The sequence below is a fragment of the Rhinoderma darwinii genome, chromosome 10 (genome assembly GCF_050947455.1).
Source record: "Rhinoderma darwinii isolate aRhiDar2 chromosome 10, aRhiDar2.hap1, whole genome shotgun sequence".
NCBI lineage: Eukaryota > Metazoa > Chordata > Amphibia > Anura > Rhinodermatidae > Rhinoderma > Rhinoderma darwinii.
The window spans coordinates 57,978,852-58,001,468 of NC_134696.1; the positions used below are offsets into that span (position 1 = coordinate 57,978,852).

The 22,617-nt window shown below is 41.4% G+C and overlaps 1 protein-coding gene across 2 annotated transcripts in view; it reads left to right on the top strand.

Annotated features, from left to right (window-relative positions):
• The window catches only part of MYADM (myeloid associated differentiation marker), a 42,127-nt gene extending 25,035 nt beyond the window's left edge, over positions 1 to 17,092 (top strand). For both annotated transcript variants that reach the window (XM_075839968.1, XM_075839969.1), the window contains exons 2-3: positions 13,528 to 13,578; positions 15,697 to 17,092. In XM_075839968.1, the coding sequence (XP_075696083.1) occupies positions 15,708 to 16,631 (924 nt within the window). In that variant the 5' untranslated portion in view covers positions 13,528 to 13,578; positions 15,697 to 15,707 and the 3' untranslated portion in view covers positions 16,632 to 17,092. The remainder of the gene's footprint in view (positions 1 to 13,527; positions 13,579 to 15,696) is intronic.
• The last annotated feature ends 5,525 nt before the right edge of the window (positions 17,093 to 22,617 follow it).

Consider the following 22,617-nt stretch of genomic DNA (forward strand, 5'->3'; position numbering starts at 1 on the left):
TTGACATGAAAACAATTTTTATTTTTTTTTCAATTTCACGCAGACTTTTTTAATTTCCACAAGGACTAAAGGAGAAAAAGCACCCCAACATTTGTAAAGCAATTTCTGCTGAGTACAACAATACCCCATATTTTGTCCTAAACAGCTGTTTGGAAACACAGCAGACCTGAGAAGGGAAAGAGCGTCATTTGACTTTTGGAGCTCAAATTTAGCAGAAATGGTTTGCGGAGGCCATGTTGCATTTGCATAGCCCCTGAGGGGATAAAACAGAGGAAACCCCCACAAGTGTCTCCATTTTGGAAACCACACCCCCTCAAGGAAATTTAGGGGTATAGTGAGCATTTTGACCCCACAGGTTTTTTTACGGAAATTACTGGAATTAGGCAGTGAAAACAAAAATCTATATTTTTTCAATAAAATGTAGGATTAGCTATTTATTTATTTTTTTCATTTCCACAAAAACTAAAAGAGAAAAAGCATCCCAACATTTGTAGAGCAGGTTTTCCCTAGTACAACAATACGCCATATGTGGTCATAAACGGCTGTTTGGACACACGGCAGGGCTCAGAAGGGAAGGAGCGCCATTGGAGTTTTAAATTTAGCTGGAATGGTTTGCAGAGGCCATGTCGTATTTGCAAAGCCCCTCAGTGGTCAAAACAGTGGAAACTCCCCAAAAGTGACTACATTTGGGAAACTACAACCCTCAAGGGAGTTATTTAGGGGTATAGTGAGCATTTAAATAAATGATTCAATTAATAATCCTCGGATGTGTGATATACTTTGAAGCACTCCTTTATGCATAGGTCAGGTTATTCGGGGCAGGTTTCGCAATGATAAGTTGTCTCGTATTCTCCCCCTTTTGTAACACACTTTGCACCTTTTTTGGGTCCTTCCCTTTTTACCAGTAAAGGGGATTTAGCTGGTGTAGTGTTGCCCTGGTACAATACGTGGACCATCGTTCTAGAAGTACTGGGGCCCTCCCCTTCCTGGTTCCCAAATACAAGAGCCTTGATAACCACCTATTGAAACTGAAGGAATGTCCCTGTCCAGCCTGCACATTGGTATAGCACGTAAGAGTTATACAATGGCATCTTTACCATGTGCACTGCCAGCTTTTTGTACCACAACTTTTGTTTTCCGCATGGCACTATACGGCATCAGTACTTGATTAGAGACATCAACCCCTCCCATGTACTTATTGTAGCCTAGGATGTAATCTGACTTGGGGGTCATTGTAGTGCTACCTCAGACAGGGTTGCTGCTGCTACTGTGTATTGTGGTCAGCATAAGGACATTCCCCTTGTCCTTATACTTGACCAGCAGCATGTTCTCACTGTTTTTGTGCACGGTGCTGTATGCTGTAGTACTTCTGGTGGAGGGGCAGTTAAATAGTGGGATTCTGGTGTAGAAGTTATCCACGTAAAGGTGGTAACCCTGGTCCGGCAGTGGGTGCACCAAATCCCACTAACTCCCAAGTCAGGGGGGCATTCTGTAGGTTCTATCCTGGTGTCCTTCTCTTTATAAACCCTAAACCTGTAGGTGTACCCGGAGCTGCTCTCGCACAGCTTGTACATCTTAATTCCATGCCTCACCCTCTTACTTGGTAGGTATTGGTGGAATTTTAGTCTTCCCTTAATATGTACAAGGGACTTGTCAAATGCAATGTTATTTTCGGGGGGGGGGGGGGGGGGTCTATGATTGCTCAAATGTAGTACAAAAATTATGAATGGCTGGTCATATGTGGGGTCATCACGGGCCGGGCGCTGTGCATTGTAATGCAAAAATTTCAGAATTATTTAAAAACATGTCTGGGGCATTGCCATGCGGTAAGATAGGGTGCTGTATAAAATGTCTGTACTGCAGTATTGCCTAATCTCTGGGTTTATTACTAGGCCCATATGTAGCACAAGGCCCCAAAATGTCATAATCTCTGCTGCCTCTATGGGGGTCCACCTAGCAAATGATAACGCAGGGTTTTGGGCTAAAAAGCGTATAAAGTTGTCTGGGCCACCATTAATTTAACAAAATCCTCAGAGAAAAAGACCTTCCAAAAGTCAATTTCTGTGAGGCCTTAAGTCTCAAACTAAACTCCTGAGTGGCCTATGAAATCTTGAAGGTGAGGCTCATAATTCTCAGGGGGTGCGATCCACATAGTATCACTCATTTGTGGGGTTGCCTCAGCTGTTGTCCTGGGGCACCTTTGCGGGGGTTCCTCATCACTGGATAAGGATGACGACGACGAGGAGGAGAAGAAGAATGGGGCAATTTCCTCTTCTCCCTCGCTGGCAAAATCGGTGTTAGAGGCCGGGATGGTGTATGCCTCCTCGGCTGATTAGACCTTTTGGGATGATTGGGACATTTTTATTAGGGGGTAAGTAGTGCTTCAACATGTGAAGCATGTATGTTGTGCTTTTACACGTGTATGTCAAATGGAAGAAAAGAATAAGATAAATGTTTAGGCTACAATTACACTGCCGTTTTCAGAACAATGATGGTCTATGGATGTATTCACACGGCCGTTTTTTTTAACGGCCCGTGAATATTGGCCATCAAAATATAGGACATGTCCTATTTTTGTCTGTTTTCACGGCCAGACAGCCCCCATAGAAGTCAGTGGATCCGTTTTTAACGGCTGTCAATACATGTAACAACTGTTAAAAACGGATCTGTGACATGGGGATTGGCAAGGGAACTACTAGTTCCTTTGCTGGCTATCGGCGACATACTCACCGATGCAGCTCCGTCTTCTTCAGGTGTGGTCTCTGGTCTTCACGGGTTCTGTGAAGGCGATGCCATGACGTTGTCGCGCCGCCTTCGCAGATCTCGTGCAGACGAGAGACCACACCTGAAGAGGACGAGAGACCACACCTGAAGAGGACGAGAGACCACACCTGAAGAGGACGAGAGACCACACCTGAAGAGGACGAGAGACCACACCTGAAGAGGACGAGAGACCACACCTGAAGAGGACGAGAGACCACACCTGAAGAGGACGAGAGACCACACCGCATCAGTGAGTATGTAGGACAGCCGAAAGTTAAATGTAGTGTATTGTTGCGCTCACTACAAGGGTAGTGTGGCGCTAGTACAGGGGGCATTGTACATAGTGGTCAACTGTAGTGAATTTTCCGGGACTGTTCTGAATTTACAGAGACATTCCCTGAAAATTCCTACAGGGAGGGGTGGTTGGGTGTGGCATCATGTACAGGGCGTCTGTGTGGCGTCCTCATCAAATTGCCTAGAGATCAGCCAATGCAGAAGTACACGGTCTACAGGTACTGAGGAAACTAGGGAATCAACAAAAGTCTCTATGCTGTGAAAAATAGTGTCTAGGTGAACATGTGACCTTCCTTTGGGTGTTTTCAGGGGGCTGAGACAATAAAAGCCGATACATGAAATTCATCAGTTTTTTTTAATGGCCATGAAAAAGGGATGCAAAATTGATGTCAAACGGCCATTAAAAATAGACAAACAGACTGGAAATGGATGAAAATTTGCAGACTCACTGATGCAAAATGGGCATGAAAAACTGACATTTCATCAGTTTTTAATGGCCATTTTTTTTCACTGTCGTGTGAATGTAGCCTTAGGAGAAACATTTTTACTGAAAGTCCAATATAAAACTGTAAAAAATTTCTATTTCACTAACAAATTAACCCGAATTCTGGAAAAAACTGTAGAAACAATTAAGCTACAACTGTGTCACTACGCTTTCAAAAATGTAGTGAACAAACTTCAGTTAAAAGAAATAAAAATTGAATGTCCATCACTAACTGACGATAACTACAAGGCCCCATGCACACAAACCTATTTTACCTACGAGGGGGGCTGTGTGGCGCTACCTACAAGGGGGACTGTGGCAATATCTACAGAGGGCAGTGTGTGGCAGAAAACGTACAAATGAAATTCATCCGTTTTTAAAATGGACAGGGGAAAAAACTGATGCAAAACGGGCCAAAATCGGTCGTTTTTATCGGCCAACATTTGGACCCTGTCGTGTGAATAGAGCCTTAATGGGAATAAAGGTATAACTCCATATCGGCATGGGTTTATGAGGGATTGGTCCTCTCAAAATAATCTGATCATCTATGAGGAGGTTGGTGCTAGATTGGACCAGGGTGAGTCATTGAATGTCATATATATCTTGATTTTTTTTTTCCAAAGCATTTGATACTGCACCGCATAGAAGGTTGGTACATAAAATGAGAATGCTGGGACTGGGGAAAAAGGGGGGTAAGTAACTGGCTCAGTGATATAAAACAGAGGGGAATTGTTAGGGGTACATACTCAGATTAGGTCACTGTTACTAGTAGGTTACCACAGGCGTGAGTACTCTAATAGATTATAAAAATTAGGGTTATTTAGTTTAGAAAAAAACAACTGTACAGGGGTGACTTAATAACAATAAATATATCAAGTGTCAATACAGAGATCTCTCTCACGATCTAGTTAAAACCAGGACTGTAACTTTAACCCTTTCAAGACCAAGCTCATTTTGGCCTTCAGGACCAGCCCCATTTTTTCAAATCTGACGTGTCAATTTATGTGGTAATAACTCTGGAATGCTTTTGCCTATCCAAGCGATTCTGAGATTGTTTTCTCGTGACATATTGTACTTTATATTAGTGGAAAAATTTGGTCAATAAATTCATTGCTTATTTGTGAAAAACACCAAAATTTAGAGAAAATGTGCAAAAATTATGATTTTTCTAATTTTAAATGTATCTGCTTGTAAAACAGATAGTAATACCACACAAAATAGTTACTATTTCACATATTCCATATGTCTACTTTATATTTGCATCGTTTTTTTGAACATTATTTTATTTTTCTAGGACGTTACAAGGCTTAGTACTTTAGCAGCAATTTCTCACATTTTCAAGAAAATTTGAAAAGGCTATTTTTCAAGGACCAGTTCCGTTCTGAAGTGGCTTTGAGGGCCTTATGTACTAGATAGACCCCATAAATCACCCCATATTAAAAACTGCACCCCTCAAAGTATTCAAAACGGCATTCAGAAAGTTTCTTAACCCTTTAGGCGTTTCACAGGAATTAAAGCAATGTAGAGGGGAAATTGACAAATTTTTTTTTAATTTTTTTTTTGCTGCAATTCATTTGTAATACATTTTTTTCTGTAACACAGAAGCTTTCACCAGAGAAACGCAACACAATATTTATTGCCCAGATTCTGCAGTTTTTAGAAATATCCCACATGTGGCCCTAGTGTGATAATGGACTGAAATACCGGCCTCAGAAGCAAAAGAGCACCTAGTGGATTTTGTGGCCTCCTTTTTTTTAGAATATATTTTAGGCACCAGTTTGAAGAGGTCTTGTGGTGCCAAAACAGTGGAAATCCCCCAAAAGTGACACGGTTTTGGAAACTGCACCCCTCAAGGAATTTATCTAGGGGTATAGTTAGCATCTTGACCCCACAGGTCTTCTGCTATATTTATTGGAGTTTGCCTGTGAAAGTGAAAATCTACTTTTTTTCTGAAAAAAAAAAAAAAAAAAATATTTGCAAGGAGTAAAGAATAAAAAGCACCCCACTCCCGATTACAGCAATACCCCATATGTGGTAGTAAACTGCTGTTTGGACCCACGGCAGTACTCAGAAGGGAGGGAGCGCCATTTGGATTTTGAAGCGCAGATTGTGCTGGATTGGTTTTCAGTGCCATGTCGCGTTTGCAATGCCCTGGAGGGAGCAAAACGGTGGAAACCCCCCAAAAGTGACCCCATTTTGTAGGCTACACCCCTCAAGGAATTTTTCTAGGGGTATAGCTAGCATTTTGACCCCACAGTTTTTTTGCTGAATTTAGTGGAATTAGGCCGTGAAATTGAAAATCTACTTTTTACTGAAAAAACATAGAAATGTTTAATTTTTACAATGAGTAAAGGAGAAAAATCACCCCAAAATTTGTAAAGCAATTTGTCCTGATTACAGCAATACGCCATATGTGGTAATAAACTGCTGTTTGGACCCACGGCAAGACTCAGAAGGGAAGGAACAATATTTGGCTTTTGGAGCTCAAATTTAGCTGGAATGGTTTTCGGGTGTCATGTCGCATATGCAAAGCCCCTGAGGTACCAAAACAGTGGAAACCTCCCAAAAGTCCCTTTAGGGGACTGGAACGAGCGATCATTAGGTCGGTGGTACAATACACTGCAGTACTAATGTATTGCAGTATAATATCATTTTTACAGGCTCCTGTAACAGCGCGATCGCTGTTCCTGTCCATTAGTCCCGGGTGTCGGCTGTAATACACAGCGGACACCTGCAGAATATGGAGCAGGCGCAGCGCATAAGCCTGCTCCATATATTAAGTCGTGGTGCGCGAAGGCGTTAATGCGCAGCGGATGGTGCAAAGTGAAAATTAAAATTTTCCACTGATATGCCATTTTAGTGCACAATATGTTGTGCCCAGTTTGTGCCACTAAAGACAAATACCTCATACAATGTTGAGCGGGTTCTCCCGGATATAAAATATCATATATGTGGACGTAAGCTGGTGTTTGGGCACGCTGTGGGGCTCAGAAGGGAGGGAGCGCCATTTGGCTTTTGGAGCGCAGAGTTTTGCTTGGTAACTGTTCTGTTTGGGGTTTTGCTGGTATTTCAGTTTATGATGTGGGGGTATGTGTAAATTGGGCAGAGTACATCAGGACATAATACGAGGGTATAATAATTTGGTAAATAAATAATAATCCGCAGATATGTGGCCAATGTCGCACTGATAAATGGCGCCCAATCTTATCCGCTTTTGGACACTGCACAATTTCTGTCGCTATATTCTGAGAGGCAGAACTTTTTTTTATTTTTTCTTCACCGGAGCCGTGCGAGGGCTTATTTGTTGCGGGACAATCTGTAGTTTTCATTGGTACCATTTTAGGGTACATGTGATTTTTCATTTTTTATTAGATTTTTTTTTGGCAAGCAAAGTGACAAAAAAACAAATTCTGACAATGTTTTTTGTCTTTTTTTTTTTTTACACTTTTCACCGTGCGCTATAAATGACATTTTACTTTTATTCTGCGGGTTGATACGATTACGGAGATACCATATGTATATAGTTTTTTTATGTTTTGTGGCATTTGCGCAATAAAATCACTTTTCGATAACACATTATTTCTTTTTTGTGTCACCATATTCTGAGAGCCATAACTTTTTATTTTTCAGTCAAAAAAGCTGTGTAAGGGCTTGTTTTTTTGCGGGACGGGTTGTAGTTTTTATTGGTAGTATTTTAGGGTACATGCAACTTTTTGATCACTTTTTATTCTAGATTTTTGGAGGGTTGATGACCAAAAAAATAGTGATTCTGACAGTTTTTTAATTATTTTTTTTGCGCTGTTCACCGTGCGGGAAAAATAATATTATAGTTTTATAGTTTGAGTCGTTGTGAACGCGGTCATACCAAATATGTGTACTTTTTTTTAACATTTTCATTTTTTTCCTTTAATAAAAGACTTATTAGGGCAAAGCCCCACGTGGCGGAATTGCTCTGGAATTCCGCAGCAGACACTCCGCAGCGGATCCGTTTCTACATTGCCTTCCACTGCTTTTTAGTAGGGTTCGTTTAGACGATGTAGAAAATTCCGCTGCGGAGCACAGGCTGCGGTGTGGAATTTGGTGTCCACAGCATACAATGGATGTTGCGGACATGTGGCGGACTGGTTGCAGACTCATTGCGGAAGTTCTCCATTGACTTCAATGGAGATTCTAAATTCCGCGATGAAGTCCGCAGATGTCATGTACATGTTATGTGTGCTGCGAAGCGTATTGGTTTTTTAACATGACATTTCTTCATTCTGGCTGGACCTATGTATTCCTAGGTCTACAGCCAGACTGAGGAAGTCAATGGGGCTCCCGTAATTACGGGTGACTACGTATGTGCACCCATAATTACGGGTGACTACGTGTGTGCACCCGTAATTATGGGAGCGTTGCTAGGCAACGTCCGTAAATAGTCACTGTCCAGGGTGCTGAAAGAGTTAAGCGATCGGCAGTAACTGTTTCAGCACCCTGGACAGTGACTACCGATCACAATATACATCAACCTGTAAAAAAAATAGAAGTTCATACTTACCGAGAACTCCCTGTTTCTTTCTCCAGTCCGGCTTCCCAGGATGACGTTCAGTCTAAGTGACGACTGCAGCCAATCACAGGCTGCAGCGGTCACATGGACTGCCGTGTCATCCAGGGAGGTCGGGCTGGATGCCGAAAGAGGGACGCGTCACCAAGACAACGGCCGGTAAGTATGAAATTCTTTTACTTTAACTAGCACTGATAGAGAGAAGGGAAGTACTTTCACCTCAATACGCAACGGCCAGTCCGCATCAATTTACTGCACATTTTGGGCAGATCCGCAACAGAATCTGCAGCGCAGATTCTGTGCGCCATTGATGCGGACAGTTGCGGAAGAAATACGCCACGTGGGGCCATGCCCTTATAGGAAAAAAAGCATTTTTTGTTTTGTAACTTTTATAACTTGTTTTTACACTTTTATAAAACATTTTTATTTTATTTTTTACTTGTTTTACTTGAAGACTGGCAGCACTGATCGCTGCTATAATACATTACACTACCTAGGTAGTGTAACGTATTATAAACTGTCAGTGTGATGCTGAGAGTCACACTGACAGGAAGCTTATGAGGACCTGCCTCTGGCTGGTTCTCATAGGCTGCTCTGCATGGCAGACCCGTGGGCTGTTGTATGGCCCCCGGTTTTGCCTTTTAACCGATTGCAGCACCTGCAATCGGTCCCCGGGAAAAAAAATTTGTAGCAACAAACTTTCCAGTTTGTTGTAGTAACAAACTTTCCAGTTCGTTGCTACAACAAACTTTCCCTGCGATCAGATGACCGGGACCTGAACCAATTAGGTCTCGGTCATGTCTCCGGGACCAGAGGCAGGGGTTATCAGCGCGATCCGGGTGTCAGCGCTGCTCTGAGACACCCGGATCGTGCTTTTAACACCCACCGTGAATTCACGTCGGCGCTGCACAGCAAGCACCGACGTGAATATACAGTGGGCGGTCGGGAAGCGGTTAACAAGGGGGCATCTACTACGTGTAAAGGAAAAAAGGTTTATAAACAAACATAGGAGGGGGGTCCTTTACTGTAAGAGCGTTAAGACTATAGAACTCTTTGCCAGGGGAAGTTGTTATGGTGTTCACTGAGTTCCAGAGGCTTGGATGCCTTTCTTAACCCCTTCCCGCCCCAGCCCTTTTTCAGATTTTCATTTTTGTTTTTTCCTCCCCACCTTCCAAAAGCCACAACGTCTTTATTTTTCCGTCGATCTAGTCCTATGAGGGCTTGATTTTTGCAGGATGAGTTGTAGTTTTTGGTAGCACCATTTATTTTGCCATATAATGTACTAGGAAACGGGGGAAAATTTTAATTGTGGGGTAGAAAATGAAAAAAACAGCGTTGCGATTCCTCCATGGTTTTTTGTGCGCCATTTTTACGGAATTTACTGTGCAATTAAAACATGTTAACTTTATTCTGTGGGTCAATACGATTACGGCGATACCAAATATATATAGTTTTTTATATATTTTACTACTTTTACATATAAAAACGTAAGTGTAAAAAAGAAAATTTATTTTGTCGCCAAATTCCGAGAGCCATAACTTTTTTATTTTTCCGTCAATTAAGTGGTACGAGGGCTTTTTTGTGGGATAAGCTGTCGTTTTTAATAATACCATTTTGGTGTACATGCGACGTTTTGATCACTTTTTATTTCATTTTTTGTGGGAGATCAGGTGACCAAAAAATAGAGATTCTGGCGTTTACAATTTTTTTTATTTTTTGTTTTGTTTACGGCGTTCACCGTGCCGGTTAAATAATGATATTGTTATAGTTTAGACTTTTACGTTTAGACTTTTTTTTTTTTTTTTTTTTTTACATTTTTTTAATTTTATTTTTTTACTTTGCTCTAGGGGGAAAAGGGGGGTTATTTGAACTTTTAATTATTTGTTTACATTAAAAAAAAAGGTTATTTAACACATTTTTACTTTTTTTATTAGCCCCACTAGGGGACTCCAACCAGCGATCGTTAGATCTCTTGCACGATATACTGCAATACTAATGTATTGCAGTATATCGTGATTCTGACAGGTATCTATTAAGCCCTGCCGGAGGCCTCCAGGCAGCCATAGCAACCATCGCCCCTCCCCCCGCGGTTGCGTTGTGGGGGACGCGATGAGCTGTTAGAGGGGGTCGCCCCCTCTTTCTAACAATTTAAATGCTGCGGTTGCTATTGACTGCAGCATTAAACTAGTTAAACGAGCAGGATCTCGCTCAAGCGCGATGCAGCTCGTTATTCTGAAGTGTCGGCTGTAACAAACAGCCGACACCCGCATCGTATGGAGCGGGTTCACTCCGTGAGCCTGTTACATACTTCCCCTACCCGACTTTGGCGTATGGATATGTCAAATGTAGGGAAGAGATTAAAGGGGTTGTCCAGTCCCTAAAAATTGGTGGCCTATCAATTGAAAATAGGCCATCAATTTTTAGGGACTGGACAACCACTATAAAACTTGTAATATTATTTAAAAAAGGCTGCCTGCCGGCAGAAATAAGCCCTGTTTTCCAATCATTATTAAAGAGTAAAAATAAAAAAGTCTTTATTCAATTTGCAACAAGGACAGACTACATGAAATTTAAAAGTTAATGTCCATTTCTGACAGCAATTAGCACAGCGCCAGACGTAAGAGCTCTGTCTAGAAAGGGTTAAGTACCACAACCACAGAGCGCTACATGCAGTTAGTTATTAGTTAGATTCAAAGGTGTCAATAGGACAATTATTAAAATAAAGGTAGAAGCCCCCCCGACATGTTTCGCTACGATGTAGCGTCCTCAGGGGTCCATTGGCCCCGATACCCCTGAGGACGCTACATCGTAGCGAAACATGTCGGGGGGGCTTCTACCTTTATTTTAATAATTGTCCTATTGACACCTTTGAATCTAACTAATAACTAACTGCATGTAGCGCTCTGTGGTTGTGGTACTTAACCCTTTCTAGACAGAGCTCTTACGTCTGGCGCTGTGCTAATTGCTGTCAGAAATGGACATTAACTTTTAAATTTCATGTAGTCTGTCCTTGTTGCAAATTGAATAAAGACTTTTTTATTTTTACTCTTTAATAATGGTTGGAAAACAGGGCTTATTTCTGCCGGCAGGCAGCCTTTTTTGAATTTAACTGTTGCACGCCCACCAACTATTGAGGTCCGCTCCATTGTATTTTTTGTAATATTATTACACTCCTTTTTACTAGATTACTGTAGCTGGGTAGTTGAGCTAGGAATTTATTTGGATTGCCATATTGGAGTCGGCAAGGAATTTTACCCTAGGATGAGAAAAATTGGCTTTTGCCCTATGGGAGTTTTACTTTCCTCTGAATAAACATTGCAGAATAATAGGCTAAACTGTGGTTGTATTTTTTTGGCCTTCCAAACAGATACTATGATCGCAGCTCTGTGGATTGTTGTCCTGACACGAGTGCTTGGTGTGTTTGCTGCTATTCTTTGATCTGTTGTCTTGTGTGCTGTAATCCCCCAGTCAATCAGAGGGCAACATAGTCTCGGGGGGGGGATTGGGTGTGGATGTCGTCTCTGTGTAGCGTCTGACCCCTCCCTGGCTGAGTGAGGCTATCAATTGGAATTCCTTTTGTCTTAAGATAACAGTAAACCATCTCCCGGTTTATTTTTAAAATACGGCTGGTTCTAGAGGTTAACGTTATTACTGGCTGCTATACACACTGGTACTGTATAAACCCATATATAATACACACAAGTATATATATTACACACCGGTGTGTATTATATATAGTTATATACTGTGCCTGTGTGTATTATACCATATATAGGTATATTCTGATTAATTGCTATAGGCAGCTTCTTCTCTTTTGCCTTACAAACGTCAAAAAATGCATAAATACTAAAAAAACACAGATTTAAACTCCGTGGGCCGATGAGCTGTCGGAGGGGGCCGTCCCCCTCTTTTCAACGCCTCAGATGCTGCGGTCGCGATTGGCCACAGCATTTGAGGGGTTAAACAGCCAGGAACAGCGCGATAGCTGCTCCCGGCTGTTAGTCCCGGGTGTCCGCTGTAAAATACAACTGACACCCACAGCACATGTAGGGCGTTCAGCATGTGAGCACGTTCCAAATATCACCCACCGCACCCGGACGTAATAGCACGTCAGGGTGCGCGAAGGAGTTAAAGCCCCCTGCACACAGCCATGCCCATAATCGCAACCGGTGATTGCAGGCACAGCTGGCCGCGGACTGTCACCCACATTATGGGAGCACGGTCCGTAAAATAAAAAAATAGAATATGTCCTATTTTTGGCGGGACATTTCTATGACTCGGACACCTTCCTGTCAATATACGGGAAGCTGTTTGTGGGCAACAGAGATGAATGGAGCCGTATTTTGATCTGAAATTAGTCCATAATTGCAGACCAAAATTATGGTCGTGTGCATGGGGCCTTAGATTCATATTCCTTAAGATAGTTAACATGTCGTGAGGTTCATATGCAACTGTTTTGATAAAAAATACATCAACATCATATTTTATATAATGTGACTATTTAATAATACAGGTTTTATATTGTATTGTTATAAGGCCTCATTCACACGACAGGGTTTCCCGGCCGGGTGCCGGCCGTTCATAAATCGGCCGGCACCCGGCAGCATTAGGAATAATAGACCCCTAATGGGGCTATTCACACGACCGATTTTTTGACGGCCGGGAAAACCGGCCGTCAAAAAATGGGACATGCTCTATTTTCGGCCGGGTACCCGGCCGCCCGGCTCCCATAGAAGTCTATGGGGCCGAGTAATACACGGCCATCACCGGAATGTGTCCCGAGTGATGGCCGGGTTTTCCGTCGCTTGCGCTCTATCTCCTCCTCACAGCGCAGAGTGCATGTGAGGAGGAGGAGTTGATGCCATTCGGACGAATGGCTGTGCGCTGTACACTGTGTGGCAGGGCCGGGGTGTACAGCAGGTGGAAGGGAGCACTGCGCTGGCTCCCTTCCCCTGCTGGTTTTAAAAGCGCCCTGGCCCGGCGACATCTTCCATGGCGCCGCTAGCAGCTGCTGCGGCTGCTACTACTGTAGCGACGCCACTATAGCAGAGCATGGAGGTATCTCCCCACTCTGCTATGTGCTAGCCCCACTTTAGCTCCTTGAAGGAGCGGAATCCCCGTGTTTTCGGGGATTCCGCTCCTGAACAGAGCGCTTGATGTCTCTGTCCATATCTGGGCAGTGACATCAGGGGAAACTCCTGAAGCGGAATCCCCGAACACATGGGGATTCCCCTTCAGGAGTTGCCGCTGATGTCACTGTCCAGATCTGCCCGGCCCGGAACGGATGCAAAACTTTATGCAAGCCGGCCGGTCAAAATGGCCAATTTTACCGGCCGACACTCGGGCTCGGGCGGAACCCGGTCGTGTGAATCCCGCCTAAGTATCTGGCAATCCGTTGCATTTGTTGAATCTTTTCTGAACCTGTTTTTCTTTGTTTTTTTAGGTGTAGAAAACAACCAGTGCACTCGATACTCCAGCCAGGTTTGAGTTTTTGGTGAGTTACAGAAAAATATAACAAGACAACTTGGGTATCTTATTTAGTGTTTACACAGATTGTAGACCTGTCTTTTATGCAGGTTTGTTTTTTAGGTGGTTTTAATTAAATGCAAAAACCGCAGGCAGATTTTTTATTTTTTTTTTAAATGCGCCAAATAATGCTTCAAACGTGTGATGCGTTTTTTCCTGCCCCCTGTTGTTTTTTTTAATAAATTCTTTTATTTATCAATTTTCCAAACATAACACGTTAATGCAAAAAGAATATGCAAGCATATAGCACTTCGGCACGCAGGCCGGTAAATGAGGTCATCTTGTATGATGTGTGTGCAAACAGAGAAATATCAACATTAATTGGGGCTAGGCCCATGCATCCCGAACCTGCAGACATGCACTAAGGCCCACAGTGAAGCATATCTTAAAAGGGGGTAAGATCACGGAGAGGAGAAAAAAGGAAAGACCGGGGAGGGAGGGTAAGGGACGAGTTCTGGTATTATATGCCCTGCAAAGAGTACAAATCAGGAGGCTACGATGTTCCTGAACTCCAATGATGATTTAAACCTGACCCAATGATAACAGGTCTTCATGAACTTGGCATGAGTACCTCTCATGGATGCCGTGAGATCCTCCATCCTCATGATCTCCTGTATCTTATTAAACCACATGCTGAGCGACGGCGCAGCAGATTGTCTCCACCCCTATTGGTTTTAATGGAGGTTCAAATGCGGAAACCGCTCCAATATGGCGCATTCTTCTTCTTTTTTTTTTTTTTTTTTGCAAGCAGTTAAAAACCACCTGGGGGAAAATTCCTCCGCCTCCCATTTGAAATCAAGGGGAGTTTTGGGACTTTTTTTGGAGCAAATGCAGAAGCAGATTCCGTGTAAAAATCTGCGCCAAAAAGTTTGTGTGAACTGGGCCTTAGAGGAAATTCTAAACAAATTCGAACAAAAGGAAAACCTTTGTATTAAAGGGGTTTTCCAGGGATACAATATTATTGTACTAATACTCTGTCAAAATTAAATAAACTTCCTAACATGCATTGTGTCAAAAACCAGAACACTTTTGTTCCTATTCCCCCTACCTCTGGCCGGCCGGAAGTTCTGCTATTCATTCTAGTGTTTTTTTTTTGCTCCGACACACGCTCGTGCATTATTATCGAGCGTTATTATGCAGACAGACCTGAGTATCGACACAGGTCTGTCATTGCAGCATAAGCAGAGCATGAACGGCCTGGGCATTGAGGCTGTGAACTAATAGGAACCCGGGACTTCAGACGTAGACCCGGGTTTGAGGCATCCTATTGGTCCACAGCCTCAATGCCCGCCCCGTTGATTCTCTACTTATTCTTCAATGCCGGCACCATTTACTTCGCATTCGTGCTATGCCTCCAAGGAATAGCATGAAAGCGAAGGACATTGTGCCGGCATTAAAGCATAAGCAGACAGCTCGGACATTGAGGAGGCTGTGGACCGATAGGATGCCTCAAACCTGGGACTTCTGACGTATACCCGGGTTTGAGGCATCCTATTGTCCACAGCCTTCTCAATGCCTGCCCCGTTTGTTCCTTGATTATGCTTTAGTGCCCGTCCTGTTCTTTTGTGTTCCTTCATATAACTCAGTGCTCGTGCACTTTCCTTTGCAAAAATTGTGTCTCTCTGGAAAACCCCTTTAAGCTTATAGTGTTAAGAAATTCTCTAATTCTTATATACAATTTCATGCACTAATTTATATATTATATGTGCTTTATCTGAATATTCTATTTGGGGTGCTGCAAAGTAGTCCTAGTCATACCTGATAAGTCTCCTTACACCCCAGCGGCACCACGGCTGCTACTAATACTATAAACCAGTGGTCCTCAACTTGTAGCTGTTGCGACACTACAACTCCACGGTGCTGTTCTGCGATATTCATACTCCAAAGTTAATGTAAATCTCATGCAACAGAATTTACTTTTATTAGAGTGGGAGTCTCACATCTTGAAATCTGTCAAAGTTGTCACATTTATTTTTACTTGTTGTGATCATTTATTCTTACTTCTAAATCCTTATAAAATCAGCTTCAAGTGTTGCAATTCATTCAAACTGCTGCTCTGTTTTAATTAATTGCGTTCTTTTGGTAGGTACATCAACCATGCCAGTCCAAAAAAGGACCGTGATGGTGGGCAACGTCAACACCTTGAAGTCACCTGTTGGAATTGTACGCATTCTTGCAGCGATCTTCGCCTGTGTTACTTTCAGCTTGGTTGTCCACAATGGAATTTGGAGTGGCAGAATTGGCGATTTGTGCATGTTTTCCTGGTGCTTCTGCTTCGTAGTTACTATAATTATCCTCATTGTGGAGTTTGCTGGAGTGCAAAACCGGATGCCAGTGTCCTGGAAGAACTTCCCAATCACTTTTGCGATGTTTGCTGTCCTGATGTGCCTTTCTGCTTCCATAATTTATCCACTGTACTTCCTGGAAGACCGAAGCTATGGTGGTAATCGGCGCACCTACGAAATTGTGGCCACTGTGTTTTCGTGCCTTACCACCTTGGCCTATATCATCGAAGTGTTCTTAACCAGAGCTCAGCCAGGAGAAGTTACTGGGTACATGGCTACTGTTCCTGGACTTCTTAAAGTCATAGAAAGCTACATTGCCTGCATAATTTTTGTCTTTATTTCAGATCCACCTCTGTATGAAAAGCATGAGGCTCTGAAATGGTGTTTGTCCGTATACTGTATCTGCTTTATTCTTTCTGTTCTGGTCATTATTCTGTGTGTCGGAGAGTGCACTAGCTGGTTACCCTGTGCTTTTGAGAAGTTCCTCAGTGCTTACGCCCTCATTGCAGTCCTCTTCTATGCTTCTGCCTTGATCGTCTGGCCCATCTTTCAGTTTGATTCCAAGCATGGTGGCGACCCTAGAAGGTCTTCTGGTTGCGGACAAATTTCGGGTAGATATGGACTATGTATTTATGATAAATCGGTAGCCATTGCTGTTCTGACAGCTGTCAATCTTTTAGTTTATATTGGTGATCTTGTTCATTCTGCCAGACTTATTTTCATCACTGTCTATTAAAACATCAGGGTTTCATGTAGCTCTGTTCATACTTGCTGTAATAATTCCAGAAAAAAACAACTTTAGCCTAAAGGTCCGTTAATTCCTTCCATTATATCATGTTATATCCTAATATATCGATTATGAAGGTTTTGTGTTTTTTGTTTTTTTTTAAATAAAGGGTGATTGTAATTTCAGACGGCCGTCCTGATTGTCCACACTGCACCCTTTCACACAAGTTACAATGTACTGTAAGAGTTTTACATAACCATCCAGTAGACAGGCTTGATTTTTGTTTAATCTAGCTTGACACTACTGCTATATTTTCAAGACTTTTGGTCCAAATTTCCAATAACAGTGTTAAGTCCATTAGTTCTTATTTTATAGTGTACATGTAATGCTATGGACACCTTTGCACTATTTTTTATATATATATATATATATATATATATATATATATATATATATATATATATATATATATATATATATACAATTTTTTTTACCTCCTTTTTCTTCCTAATTTCAAAGACGAGCAACTTTCTAAATAGGCTTCATGCATCTAAGTGTTCAGGGAGGGCAGATCACACAGGTTGTCAGTATCAGAGTGTATCTAGATGAGGAGAGCAAAGGAGGAATCACACAGGCTAGTGGAGAGACAAAGCTGTGCTAATGCATGAGAACTAGTGAAGGCAGCAGCATTCTGAAGTCACACTACTTACGTCCAGCATGTATTACTGGCAGGGACACGTCTACATGAGAAAAATCTGAATCTAGGGCAGCTTGCAAACTGAATATCATGGGTTGGAAAATAAATGGAGTGAAGATTGCAGCCTAAAAACTGAGTGCAACATTTTAAGTCCGGGTAACCACGAACATACAAAAAAAATATTTTTTTTACCATTTCAAATCTTTCCATAGCTTTTAATGTCTAATAGTACAGCATGTTTAACTGCTTAATACCATTGATCATTGCTATTAATAGTGCATGTCCTTTGAAAAAAAACCAGTGGTGTCAGGATCTCCCCTAGGATCGGAGACATCTGCCAGAGCGCTTCCGATGGTCTGACCAGGCACTCCGGCGTTGAAAGCTCCTGACATCGCTGTCCATATATGGACAGTGACATCAGGAGCTTCCCCATGGCCAGAATCCCTCTCCCAGGCCAGGCGACACTCCCCGACAAATACGTTTAATGTATACCTGTGACGAATGCAATACAGTGGCATCCGTCACACATAGGCTCCCATGGTTAAAAAAAATTTAAAAAATGCATACGGCCCAGAATATGATTTTTTTTTTTTTTTGTTTTGCTCCAGGGTCCCTCAGGATGGAAAGCTTAGCCTAATTTGCTATTCAATCCTTCAAAAAAAAAAAAAATTATATATATATATATATATATATATATATATATATATATACAAGCCTGATGAAAAAAGCCCTATGGATACTTTTAATATTTTACGTTAGGAGCTTTCCTGACGTACATACTAAACTTAGGAATTTCCATGCAGCAATTCCACAGCATATTACAGTAGCAGCAAAGTGGATGAGATTTCAACAAATCTCATCCACATGCTGTGGGGAAAAAAATGCAGAAGATAAGTGCGGAAATTGACCTGCGATGCGGATTTCCAACTTGCAGCATGTAAATTTCTCTTGCGAAAATGCCTAGCAATTTCTGCACAAAAGAAATGGTCAGAACCTCTGCAGTATTTACGCTCTACGTGTGAATGTACTCTTAAACCAGACAGTCTAGTACTTTCATTTTTATAGTCGACAATGTAATAACATATTATACATATATTCTTAAACGTTTGAGAAAAGCTCACTGGGCATCATTTCAGTTACCATCTAGCTATAGTTTACATAGGAGTATGCCGGTCTATGTCCTCTGTATTATGGTGTTCAAAATTGAATCTACAACTAAAAATACAATAATTTGTTCTGTAACGATCACCGACAGGAAGTTCATTGTTTGGCGGAAACATCTTCCCACAATATTCAGTATCTTCATTGCTGGTTTTGTCTGAATGTCGTGAACATTTCATTTAATGGTTGTTAATTATTTTCTGGAAAGTTGATTGTATTTTACGTTTAATGGTCTCCGTTATGGGAAAAACTGTAATGGTATTTCTGAGTTGTTTAAAAGGAAAATCTGATTATGATGTGGTGCCATGTTATGGAAAGCTACAGGATATTCAGATAGAAATGTGAAAAAGGTAGCATAATGACCAAGCTGGAGTTTCATAAACGCGGATATCCATATATATATATATATATATATATATATATATGAAGATATGAGGCAGATTAAAAATGTGTCAAATTATTTACTTCATAACCGAGAATCGAACCCAAAAAATGGAGTATTTAAATTATCAATCTATTCATTCCCAAGTTTTAATGTGGCAGAAAAAGAGAAACTATTCCGTTTTTTTCATTGTTGTAAATCCGAACCAATACAATGTGGTGCTGGAATAAAAACCTATGACCGATGTATCGAAACAGAAAAATCAGACCGGCTAACTGTGGACTACGGGCATCTTTTACATTCCCACAGAGGTTCTACACCTGAATGTCTTTTTTTTAGAGAAATATAGTTCATAAAGCAGGCTGAGATGGGGAATAAAATGGCCTGACTACTGACAAAGAGTTACAAAAGGGGTACAGGATTGTCAGGCAGCTAATCCTTGTCAACCAGTCTGTTCCAGACTACGGGGTTCTTCAGCTCAAATCCAAAGTGGCAATGAATTGAGTGCAGAGAAGGAAAAAGTGTCTTCACACTCAGACCGCACTCTTCTTAATCTGATCTTCTGTGGATCTGTGATCGCTCGGCTTTAACAGTTCTCTTAACTCAAGTCAGTACTTAAACTTTTTAGTATTTTCCTCTATTAATATTGATATACAGTTCTAGTTGTTAACCCTTCATATAACAAACAAGCCTGTGCCTGTGTTGATATATATAGGTGGTTTTAACTGTAACACTCCCTTTACAGTATATCAAATCCGTATCTGCTCCTTATATAATCCATTTAGCTCCAAATATTTTTCATTATGTACCAAGTAACTATGCATTTATTTCTCTGTCAAAAATGTTTATTTATTTGCATATGTAGCCATTTTGTGCTTTATCGAGTTATGCAGTGGCAATAAAATATGTTTAAAAACATTGACAAATATATTTTTGCACATACTGTATCAATAGCATGCTCTGTGCTTTTTATACCAAAGTGCCTCCTTTCTTAACAGTATTGTAAACTACTATGTAAACCTGAGATTGTTTTTATGTGGAACAACTCCTTTTGCTTTTTGCTTTTTTACATTGTAATAAATACTTTTGGTGTACACTATTTGAAAGTTGCATCTTTATTTACGCTAACCAATATGGCAACTCTTATCTGGTAACTTTTTATTCAAAATGGAGCATAAAGAAAGGGGACTCCATTCTCTCAATAGGATATGATAGAGATATATATATATATATATATATATATATATATATATATATGTGTGTGTGTGGATGGCTATATTTATAACAAATAGCCCTTATAACACAGCCACCATATAAACCAAAAAAGATGTCATTAAATTGAGGTATTCCGTGTGTAGTGTCTCTAAGAAATTGTAGTATACATTTACCTGGATCTGGAAGGTCTAACTACCAAGTCAAGACATCTCTTAACCCCTTGCGTACCTTTGACGTAATAGTACGTCGCTGGCCACTTATGCCAGCGTACCTTCGACGTACTATTACGGCGCAGGAATAAACTGTCACTATGTGAAATCACATAGTGACAGAACAGCGGCGGCAGCTGTCATTGACAGCTAACCGTCTCTGCTACCGGCCTGGGGACCAATTAGCAGTCCCCAATGCCGGCGATTGCTGTGATTGGTCAGTCTCTGAAGACTGACCAATCACAGCCGTCTGTGACGTCGTCTGCAGGAGAAAGCTCCTGTCACTTTCTCTGATCTCCTCACTTCTGTGAGATACGTGAGGAGATCAGAGAAAGCAGTGTAAAAAAAAAAAAAACACTTTTTATTAACCCCTTCCCGAAAATGGGCGTATAGTAACGCCCTGAGGATGAAGCGGGCACAGGAGCTGTGCTCGCTCCATCTTCATCGGATGTCGGCTGTAATATACAGCCGACATCCCACTGCAACTACAGCGATCACTGTCCTCTCCGATCGCTGTAGTTTAACCCCTTAAATGCCGCTGTCAATAGCGACAGCGGCATTTAAGTGATTGATACAGAGGGAGGGGGCTCCCTCTGCACCCCATTGCCCCCCCCCCGCGAAAAATCGCGGGGTTCTGATGGTTGCAATGGCAACCAGGAAGCCTAGCAACGGCTTCCTGGTTGCCAGGTACGGGAGCCTATTAGGTCCTGCCCAAGGCAGGACGTAATAGGCTCAACTGTCAGTTGTAAAGTGACAGTTACAATACACTGCACTACATCAGTACATACAGAAGTAGTGCAGTGTATTGTGCAGGGGATCAGAAGATCAGATCTTCCAGTCCCCTAGTATGTGTAAAATAAAAAGTGAAAAAAAAGTAAAAAAAAAAGTGAAAAAAAAGTAAAAAAAAAAGTTTTAGATAAATAAATAAATACAAGTTTTACGTAATAAAAACAATAATCGCCTTGTTTCCCTGATCAAGCCCTTTATAATTAGAAAAAAAATGAAAAAAAAGACAAAAACTAGACATAATAGGTATCGCCGCGTTCGTATCGGCCTGACCTAAAAAAATATCATATTATTTATCCCGCACGGTGAACACCGTAAAAAAAATACCATAAAAAACAATGGCAGAATTTCCTTTTTTGGTCACGTTGTTTCCAAAAAAATGGAATAAAAAGTGATCAAAAAGTCGCGCGTAGCCAAACATGGTACCAATAAAAACGACAGTGTGTCACGCAAAAAATGTATGTACTCCGCACAGATTACATATGCCCCCACATTATAAACTGAAACACCAGTAAAACACTAAACAAAAACTACTACCAAGCAAAATCTGCGCTCCAAAAGCCAAATGGCGCTCCTTCTGGGCCTGGCAGTGTGCCTAAACAGCGGTTTATGACCACATATGGGGTATTACCGTACTCTGGAGAACAGTTTAACAATTTATGGGGCGTATGTCTCCAGTGGTACAAGCTGGGCCCAACACATTGGGCACTGAAATAGCATATATGTGGAAAATGTCAATTTTCAATCTGCAACATCCACTGTGCACTAATTTCTGCAAAACCTTTGGGGGTCAAAATGCTCACTACACTTCTAGATGAATTCCTTGAGGGGTGTAGTTTCCTAAATGGGGTCACTTCTCGGGAGTTTTCACTGTACTGGTACCTCAGCGCAATGCAACATGGCGTCAAAAACAAATTTTGTAAAATCTCCACTCCAAAAACGAAATTTCACTTTTTCCGTTTAGACCCTTGCCGTATGTCCAAATAGCCGTTTACAACCACATATGGGGTATTTCCGTAATCAGGAGAAATTGTGTAACACATTTTGGGGTGTCTTTTCTCCTGTATTCCTTGTGGAAATGAAAAATTCTGAGCTAAAGCTACAGGTTATATTTCACGGACCAATTCTAATAAAATCTATAAAACACCTGAGGGCTCAAAATGCTCACTACACCTCTAATTTAATTCTTTCAGGGGTATAGTCTCCAAATTGGGATCACATCTGGGGAATTTCTACTGTACTGGTACTTCAGGGACTCGCGACATGGCCCCCAGAAACCAATTCAGCAAAATCTGAGCTGCAAAATCCAAATGGTGCTCCGTCCCTTCTGAGCCCTGCCATGGGTCCAAACAGCAGTTTATTACCACATATGGGGTATTTCCGTAATCAGGAGAAATTGCTTTACAAATGTTGAGGTGCTTTTTCTCCTTTATTCCTTATAAAAATTAGAAAATTCTGTGTTTTTTCCAAAAAAAAGTCTCTTTTCATCTTCACAGACTAATTCCAATAAATTCAGCAAAAAACCTGTGGGGTCAAAATGATAAC